Source organism: Crassostrea angulata, chromosome 5, assembly GCF_025612915.1.
Source record: "Crassostrea angulata isolate pt1a10 chromosome 5, ASM2561291v2, whole genome shotgun sequence".
NCBI lineage: Eukaryota > Metazoa > Mollusca > Bivalvia > Ostreida > Ostreidae > Magallana > Magallana angulata.
In genome coordinates this window covers 10,454,593-10,464,639 of record NC_069115.1, presented here as the reverse complement: position 1 = coordinate 10,464,639, position 10,047 = coordinate 10,454,593, and the positions used below count along the sequence as shown (strand labels likewise).

The following is a 10,047-nucleotide window of genomic DNA, read 5'->3' as shown; positions in this document are numbered from 1 at the left end:
CCAATTGTTAAGAACCCTATTAAATTATGGTGGCAGGGGATAGTTTCGAAGGAAAGACAAAATTTTGAAATCAAGGGAAAACCTGAGGTTTGGCTGGTTATTTGAGGGGTATAAATTGCTAGAATATTTATTGCTTGCATTTTGTGGATAGAGGAGCTCATGTCAATTTCATTGATATATGACACTTTAATACTGGTAGCACTTTTCATCAGATATGGAATGAAAATGCGAAACTGTGGCCAAAATTTTCACTTTCGGTTTTGTGCTTGAAAAGTAGGGTGGGTTCAGAACACGAAATGTCACTCGAAAAGAAGGTGATTGACCCCCCATCAATTGGTGATTATTTGCATGGGTATACATTGAGCTACCAATCCTATGGTAGTTTATAGCAGTTTTTCAGAAAATTTTGAGACCGTCCCCGGATATTCTATATAGTGCTATAGGTAAGTTGTATTTATTTTATTCTGAAATGTTTAAAAATTCTCAAGAGTCGGGACCATGTGTCCCCTGCATGCAAACCAATTTTAGCAAATTTAAAAATCCACTGAAAAATTAAATCACATATATGAGCACTATCTGCCTCACATTTCCTCGACCAAAAAAACTATCCCCTGCCACCTTATAGATAAGACTAAATGATAACGCGCCCAACTTTTTTTCGTAAAATGTAATTGTCGTATTTGTTAAATGTTGAATGTATCAGGGTAGTGTGAGTCATATTCATGTATATTAAACAATTATTTCCTTAATTTGTGATCTTGTTTCTTATGGATCAATCTATCTGACAGTAGTCAGTTGCTTCTGAAATTAAGTAATATGATATAAATTACATGAAAACATTATTGTAGGTCTTACAAATTTATAAACAAAGGGAAACAATTCTAATTACCATGTTAAATTTAGTTAACGTGCAGTGATTATACTTTCTTTTCATTATTTAATCATGATGTGGTTGATGTATTCTTTGTTTGCTGTGTAATAATTATTGATTTGTAAATTTTGTTCAATTGAACTTAAATAATTATAAAAGAAACAAAAACCCGATGATATAAAGGGCAGAAAAACGATCGCTATGCGAAAGTTCATTTAAGATTATAGATTACACTAGTAAATTCGTGAAAAAAGTAAGGCATTTGAACCTAAATGAGCATTTAGAACGGATAATTTATAATGATGTTGTTATACCCTTTTACTGATTTACTTAAAATACCATATTAGGCATCGATTGACAATGTAAAAGTTCTGCTAGAAACCAAAGAGCTATATTTTAAAAAAAAATATCCGCAACTGAAACTTGAATCTTTTCAAAATTCAAATCTAAAAAAGTCATGATACCCAGGTAAAGAATGTAAAAATCTTATTTTGTTCTTGTTATTTAAGGTTCATTGTTGCTCGTTTATGCAATATGGCCCCGGTAGCAACGTTTGGAATTAGAACTGTATGTCAAAATATTGGGTGGGGGTGCTCATTCATTTTACTTGCATTTAGAATAGAATCATCATTACGAGTGTGGGAAGGTGAAATTCCACCGAGGGCTAAAGATTCACTGTCTAGACCATAAATTTTTGGCCCCTCGGTGTAATCCAACCATCCCACATAAGTATTAAATGAATGATTATTTTTATCGCATTGTTTTGCATTTAAAAACAAACGCGGACAACTTTCTTTTACTATATTTAAATTATTTTCATCAGTTTATGCCTCTGCCTGCAAGTCCAGAAGAGAGCATACATGTACGACATTTTTTTTTCATGACAAAATGAGATAGATTGTAATAAATTAATCAAAATGATTTTCTTAATGGAAAAGCTCTTCCTATTATTCAAAACTTCCTTACAGCAGATACGTTTATTACGATTAACAGCGGCATAGTAACACACAATATTCTCACATGACTGTCTCACACTGGTCAAACCTCAGACCGGTGATGATGGGAGAAAAAACTGAACGTGTTACTAGGGTAAACATTGTTTATTGAAGCTTGTATGAATTTATAAATCTGCGTATTTTACCTTCAATTTCCAATTACAGTCATATTAGTGGTCGAGTTTTATTGTTACGCTTATCGCTAAACACCTCCTATATATGGACGAAAGCACTATTTATGCTTAACTGCATGCAGATATTTATTGCATACAAAAAAGTTATAAGTAGAGTACATTGGATGGCAAGATTTGTCGAAACACTTTTCAAAAAAATATTACAATCAATGCTCTGGTAAAGAATATCCAACGAAAGCCGAAGCAAAAAAGATTAAAATTAAGTCCCATATATACATAATTCCTCCATCATTGTAGAACGTTTCCCTTTGGTGTATTGTTACATTAATGTAGTAGACAGCGCAACGGCAACCCATACGTTATAAGAAGAAGTGTTTTTATTTATTTATTTTTTTTAGTCGAAAGTCATAACAACGACAACACCTTGTTACTTTCTTGGATTCACTATCACGTATTTACCTCTTAGGCTGTAGTGCCGCTGGGGCCAACTATATGATGTAGACAGTGTGCACTCTGTATATATGAAGGTCACATGTGTTCGATGTGCTCGCGAAATAGGCAGCTTTATCTGTGATAGATAATAGCGAGCGCAGCTCGCCGGCGCGCAGCGCCGGCGCGAAGCGAGCTCTACCGGCAAGGCGTGTGTGAATAGAAAATTCGGACTAGTTGCACATTCATTCAACGGATTTTTTTGGCGTCAGTAAATCGGACCAGTAATGCATCGTTTTAATCGTCCCAGTAGTTCCCTGTAATCATGGCAATTTTTATCACTTCACACTCTCACGAGAATCAGCAAGACAAATTTAGACAGTAAAAACAATAACGATGTAAGCGACATACACAGTCAATGTTACCTCTAAAGTTCACCTCAGTACACTTTCAATCAAAAATAATCGTGTGACGTCACAAACGTTTACACATTGATCCGATATATTTTTTCGGAGTCAGTAAATTTTGACCCACAATTCATAGTACCAATGGTTTCCAACCTCACGTTCCAACATCACGTTCTCCCGAGAATCAAAGTAAAACCTTTGAAAAGCTTATAAGATGTGTAATTTTAAGAACATCATGCTTTTTAAGTAAATAAAACAGTATACTTCGCATACTTTTATTTCTCAGGGGAGTTTTAAAGAGTAAGACGACACTTAACCAACGTCAGCTTTGACGTCACAATAAGCACTGATAAGGGGAAATTACTCTAATTGAAGTTATTGTAAATCTGCTGAAATGACCAAAATCCTCTTAAAATCTTGCAAAGGCTAAGATAAAGAACAGCTGACGAATAAGGACATTTCTTCAGATACAGGAAACAGTTGTAAATTGCACTAATTTGGATGAATGCTCACAAATATTTTATTCACTATAATTACGGTAATTTCCTGAAACGTAACGTTATACGTAGCAGCACCTTTTTTTAAAGGGGGTGGGTGGGTGGATGGCAGCCTCATCCAAAAAATCTTTGCAAGCAAAAAGAAAAATAAATCATGAAAATTCTAATCCTTCAGCTCTTTAGCAGTTCAATGGTTTCTTTATTTTCTCTTCCATTTATTACATGCGGGGGGGGGGGGGGGGGGGGGGGGCAACACCATGTTCTTTTAACATGGTAAGGAAATATTTTTAAGCGTAAATTAAAAATAAAATTAAACATTAATTATTTTTTTTTAAGTGGAGGGGCAAATCCATGGTAAGTCGATTTTCTATGTATAAATTGACAAAAATGAAAAAAATTTTAGCATGGGGGGAGCTCTATGATGAGTCAAGTTTTATATGTAAGTTAAAGAAAAAATGTCTACTGCAAAAAAAGGGGGAAATCAATCAATCAATCATAATCACAATCACTTTAAAAGAGGAGATGCAGTGCAATGAATATTTATATATTAAAATCTTTATTATTTAACAACATTGTATCTGAGATTAAACTATTGTTCTACATATAAATAAATAAATTATAACAAATCTTATAAACTATGAATAATGAAAATTTACTGAAAAAAAGGTATGTTTTATTTTTTGGCATTCAAATTTCACGTTATTTATTTTATTTTATTAATTTATTATAATTCATTGTTTGATCACATGCTGTGCTCGCCCCAACGGTCGCACCGTAAAACATATTACTAATACAATACCTTTGGATTTTTTTTTTAAAGAATAGTACCTTGATGATTGTAGTTTCTTTGTTCAAACATATTGCTACAAAGTTAAGTTATTGCATTTAGAAGTCCATTCAACCTGAATGTCTCTTTTGGACAATTACTTTCTCAACCGGTATGTACATGTAAACATGTACCCCGATAATGTTCGCTTAAGCACAACTTTTGTCCAAAGGTAAAACAATCTAACTAGGTTCAATAAAATATCTATACAATCATAATATTTATTGTAATATTTCATATATATTTACAAATGCTTAAATGGTTTGCAAAAAATGCTACTTCAAACGATATCTTATGATTTAATGGAGTGCTAGAGCGCAGTTTGAAAATATATGCATTGTTTTATTAACTAGATGTTGACCAAAAGTTAAATTTCTTTGAATTTTTTTTTTTGTTTGTCAAAGTGGATAATTTTCAAAGTTTGTTACAACAATATGGTGTCTCAATCGAAACTGTATCAATTACAAACAAGTATCATTAAGGTGTTGGAATTAATGGTATACATAAATACACGTATTCAAGGAAGTGTATTATTATATTGCCACTGCGTATGAGGGTGCATGAGACCTTGAGGTTTAGGTATTATTGTTTTCCTTTTAACAAAGTTTTTCGTGGAAAAGTTTAAAAACTGGAAATTTTCATCATGTTAAATAGGAGGAAATATATATATATATATATATAATATTTCTGTTTATTCCTCTAGATAAATTCCCCAAAATCTCATTTGCAATTATGTTAAGGATATTGTTCCATTTTCTTATTATTATATTCTTATAGTCGATCACAAAAGCCAAAACAAATAACGTTTTCAAGTTTTTGCTTATAAATTTATCTAACACTTTCGTCAAAATGTGAACAAGATAATACAGAAAATTTGGAAGATTTTAAAACTATCAGATCGCCACGATACTTGTATGCTGTGCATACTCCACGTATAAATATCTCACCCCTCCTTTCCCATTCTTTTTCGATCAATTTTCATTCATCAATGCTTCTGCAGCTTGTAAAAAAAAATCAATACACGCAGAATAGTATTATCGAATCCAAGAATATCCTTTTTGTGTGTTGCTAAAGATTTATGAAACAAATATGATATAGGCTATGTCAATTTTAACAAATGCTAGACTGTTAAGTTTGAGATTGTATTGGAAAATTGGAAATGTTAAACTAATGCTCCTTAGGTTTTCTTAAAATCGATATAAAATGTATTCATATGTTCAAAGTTGTCATATAATTCTGGGGTTTTTTTCATGTCTGCTGAATACCATTTCATATGACTTTTATTGAGTTAAACAGCAAAGTCATATTTTTTCATCAAACAATTACAAACGAATTTTTTAATCATTGATCTCGAATATACTAGGGCTCAGAAATTGTTAACTCAATCTATAATATTTCATTCAAAGAGGACATAATGAAATCAAAATAGGTGCCTTACCTAAAATGAATTGAATGAATTTCTTGTTTGGTGATTAACAACCGTAAAAAGGGTAAAATGTATTTCAGAATGTTCTGCATGCAATATGAAGGTGCAAGAATCTCCAGGTGGGAAATATTTCAAATGCCTTGAATGCGACATTGTCCTCTGTAAGGTGTGTTACGAGCAGGAGGTTCAGCTTGAGGAACACAGCCTAGCTCATGATATGAGAAAAATGCGTAAGCTATACATGTATTCATTGCCCAGTAACGCTTTATAAAGTCATAAATCTATCTCGTGACGTTCATTTACTGTTTTTGATTTAATGTAATTCTAATTTTTAAATGCTTCATTTATATTTATCAAATACTTATAAAAATATTTCCTTTTTAAAAGCCGTAAATTCGCCCTACCGTGTAATATAAATCCTAGAGATAAATAAAATTCATTTTTTTGCACCCCTCCCTCTCCGACAATCTTCGGTTGATATTACACATCCCATTCGTTATCATCGGCTATTACGACGTTTAAGTTTGCATGCGTCGTTCAACTCCGATCTTCTACTATTGGCGTCAAATAAATACGTCGACGTCAACTTGCTTTATAAACGTTTTGAATATTTATAATGCTCATTTTTAATCATTGAAGTTCACAAAATTGCAAATTGGACTTTTTACAAAACTTAAAGACATTTAATACCATGTAATCAATGCGCATGTCGGAGTACTCTGTAATAGAATACAAAGACTCCCCGTGATTTGTGGTGGTATATGACTTTTATCCAACTCTCTATAGGGTTACTATGTCTGATATACTTTAAACCACATGTTTTCATCCAGTTTTAATGTGCAAATCCCTATTCCTTATTCTCTATGTTTTTTGCAAATGTTTCTAACGTCATTTCAATAAATTTACGTAAAATCCATGCATTGCGTCTGCATCTCAGTGCATTTTCAACCAATTTTTTGGCCCAAACTGGTGCTGCCGCAGATTTAGACAAATAAGTTTTTCATTTTATTCGTCCATATACTAGATATATCCAGCGAAGGAACAACAACAAAACAAGATGATGAAGACGACGACGAAGTGGTTGATGATGATGATGATGATGATGATGATGATGACGACGACGACGACGACGACGATGATGGGGATGAGGATTCAGATGACTGATGTTTCTTATTTGTTACAGATAACCAGTTGAACTTCAATATCCTGAACACTGATATCTCAAAAACAATTAATATGTCGAAAAGATTTTTAAGTTCTAACCACTTATTAATAATTTTGAGTACAATTTAAACATCGATATCTTGAAAAAAATGAAGCTTTGCAGGAGTACGCTGTAAGAAATAACATTTCAGAAAAAGTAAAAAGTGTACGTCTTTGAAATTTTAAACACATATTAATACGACAATTGGGGTGGATTTTTTTTAGTATAAAATAAATTAATTGTACCAATCAACATTTGCAATACTCCAAATATTAGGTAAAATTTGGTGGATTTTCTTAATTTGAGAATACCCTGTTAAAAACCAGACGGTAGGCTTTGATGTAATTTTACACCTAAGATTTGAAAAAAATGTGTTATCAATCACATAATTTAATTTTAGAAAAATTCCCATTGCAGTATTTTTCAGATCTGCTTGAGAAGTGTTGAGAATGACAATTTCTTATATTCTTCCTTTAGTAAATATATTTTTTTCTTTGTTTTTAATATAAAATGAAAAAAATAAATCGTCAAAACAGCCATTTTGTCTCGTTAGCTTGTCAAGAGGGATATGTATGGTTTTGGAAAGCTTATTTTAAAGAATTAATATGATTCGTATTCAAGACAATTTCCATCAGTGAATTCTAGTTGTTTAAAAAGAGTATGTTTTCAACAGCAATTGAAATACCAACATCATATTATTAATAGCGTTCTCATGTTTATTATTTTCTCAAAAAAACATATATAATCAGCTGCTCATAAAATTATACTAAAGCGTTGCATAATCAAAACGTTTAAATGAATTGGACTAGTTCACAATAGCTCTGCAGAAAAAAAAACAGTTTACATAGCAATGAGCCAACAAATATTTAGGTTTATTCACAGATTGCACAATTAACACTTTTCCACAACTAATATCTTCATGCTGATGATTGTTCACAACTCTTGTCTGGCACCTAACTTCTGAAACAGGTCTCGCAGACAGTGCTCTACAGAACCATCTCTACTATTCCTCACGGATGTGGTTGTCGTTCCTGTGGCTTGATCCACGCATATTCCGATGTATTTCCATTTAATTCCCATGAGTTTTCCTGTAAACGACCAACTCACTGTTTTTCCATCGCCGCGGTCAAACTAAAAATGTTTTCAATTAACAAGCTTGTCAAAAACAATGCGTCAATGTCTACATTTATTACTTTTAAAAATGGTTGATGAATCTGTGAATTATAACACATAGCTAGCACAGCCCCGCTTTTAATTTTTGAAGATTAACTGGTTATTTAGCTTCCTTGAATATGCTTACATTTTGTGATTTATGTGTTTTGGATATATGATATATCATTAGATTATTCCAATTGATATGCCATTGCTTCAAAGATATGTAATGATTAAATGAATCGTAATCATATTATTAATATTGACCATATCTAATTGTTTATTTAATAGTACAATTCTACATTTAATTTATCAAGTATTATAAAAGATGCATTGTAGTTAAATATATCTATCATAACAGTTCTACTTATTGAAGATAGGTGAGAGAGAGAGAGAAAGAGAGAGAGAGAGAGAGAGAGAGAGATTTAACCTGTCCTGAACCAGATGTTCCTCCAATGGCATTTACGAGGGACTCCGCAGAGGAAAGGAACGACCCTAAGTTGTTAAGAGCATTTCCTGATGACACCTTAAAAGGTACGGATATAATATTTAAACCAAAGATATTTTTTAACAGAAATATGTTACGTACACGTATTTTCTTATTTAAGACGTTCCGTTTATTATAATAAATATTTGGTAAACGAACAAAATTATAAATCAAAAAAAATTATATCCATCTATCTACTACTATGTCAATACATGTATGTACGTCATTTCGTTTGACTTTCACATTTAGTCAATGATCAAAATTAATGACAACATTAATATTAGAGGCTCATACAGAAAGGTTGTGCGTGACGTAAAGGTTAAAGCTTTTATCTTAAAGAATTCTCGTTCATTCATTATTAATCATTTAATCCTTTTTCAAAAAGATGATTTTTTTAAACAACAAAAGAAGACTTACAATGTACTGCTAATTATTTTCACAATTGTTACATTGTATATATCTCAGGATATTAACCTTTGGGTGTTGTCTGGATAACAAGTCTAAAGAACTTACCATAACCAATCCGTTTAGGATAATGCACAGCAGAATAAGGGATTTAAGCAATTTTGCATCTGTAGTGTTCAACATGGCGTAAACGATTGTTTCTGTGTATTCCCTCGAATGTAAAGCCACGGTGGTACAAAATGATAAAAAACATATGTATTACTCTTAAAACATTCAATGAATATAAATAGCGCCAACACCCATCTGAAAGAAAAACAAATATTGAATCTTGGTTTTTACTCACAACGCCACGTTCCAAGTATAGTTACATAATACTTAGTTTCGTTTTCATGTTTATAGCATTATTCACCGGCAAGAAAATGAAAGAGGAAATCAGAAAAATCTGCATTTGTTGCATGGATGACTTACTGTGGTTTCATCAATATTCGTTGAATACCCATTTCGTGGATTTCGTTGTTAAGTTGATCCATGAAATTAAATGTTCATTGAAACGCAATTTCTATTAACATTTTGTATTGAAAGTGTCTTTGGCCACGAATTTACGTATCCTTGAAACTGTGATTTTCACTTTATCCACGAAAATTGATACCCTTGAATATTAATGAAACCACAGTAATTTTCGGCTGCATTAAACCAATCGTTTTTCGACAAATGTTTTGTAACCTTTTACTTTAAATGACTGCACGCCTGAGACATCAACTATCAAATGAGTCACGGTCAGGCATATATACTATGAGCTAAATTCTAAAAAAGAAAAAAGAAAGATTATTTAAAAAGTCAGATCAAACTGGTACTTATTGTATGTTTGTCTGCATTATATATTTTTATTATTGAAATATCTAAAAAAAAAAAAAAAAAAAATCACAGTTGATGATCGAAGTATATATAAAAGATGCAAACGTAATGTAAATTTTGCGCATTTCTTAGGTCCGCTTGCTCTGCAAAAACGGCTGTGTAATATACTGTTAACTTTTATCTAGCACACATTTGTTAACGTAGACCGAAACTTTATTAGTAGAACAACTTACTATTTGCAGGTAATTAAGACGATTTATCCCAAACAGTAAATCAACTTTGCCACATTGAGACCTAACCTCTCATTCATTGAAAACCAAACGCACCATAAACACATTTTTGATTATTATTATTAAAGA

General features: G+C 31.9%; 2 protein-coding genes across 2 annotated transcripts; one reads left to right on the top strand and one right to left on the bottom strand.

Annotated features, from left to right (window-relative positions):
• Positions 1-5,667: 5,667 nt before the first annotated feature.
• On the top strand, positions 5,668-7,319 carry LOC128185029 (calsequestrin-1-like). Its single transcript, XM_052854699.1, has 2 exons — positions 5,668-5,815; positions 6,610-7,319. The coding sequence occupies exons 1-2, from the start codon at positions 5,683-5,685 to the stop codon at positions 6,747-6,749; spliced, it is 273 nt and encodes a 90-aa protein (XP_052710659.1). The 5' UTR covers positions 5,668-5,682; the 3' UTR covers positions 6,750-7,319.
• A 149-nt stretch (positions 7,320-7,468) lies between these two features.
• Positions 7,469-9,525, bottom strand: LOC128185024 (uncharacterized). The gene is made up of 3 exons (XM_052854694.1): positions 8,942-9,525; positions 8,372-8,467; positions 7,469-7,920 (listed from the first exon to the last, which is right to left on the bottom strand). The coding sequence occupies exons 1-3, from the start codon at positions 9,014-9,016 to the stop codon at positions 7,723-7,725; spliced, it is 369 nt and encodes a 122-aa protein (XP_052710654.1). The 5' UTR covers positions 9,017-9,525; the 3' UTR covers positions 7,469-7,722.
• Positions 9,526-10,047: the final 522 nt, after the last annotated feature.

Coding starts and splice junctions, on each gene's coding strand:
- LOC128185024 (XM_052854694.1), bottom strand. CDS start 9,016: ATGTTGAACACTACAGATGCAAAATTGCTTAAATCCCTTATTCTGCTG. Junction 8,468..8,941: donor TCCTAAACGGATTGGTTATG/GTAAGTTCTTTA, acceptor GTACCTTTTAAG/GTGTCATCAGGAAATGCTCT. Junction 7,921..8,371: donor GAACATCTGGTTCAGGACAG/GTTAAATCTCTC, acceptor AAACATTTTTAG/TTTGACCGCGGCGATGGAAA.
- LOC128185029 (XM_052854699.1), top strand. CDS start 5,683: ATGAAGGTGCAAGAATCTCCAGGTGGGAAATATTTCAAATGCCTTGAA. Junction 5,816..6,609: donor TCATGATATGAGAAAAATGC/GTAAGCTATACA, acceptor TCCATATACTAG/ATATATCCAGCGAAGGAACA.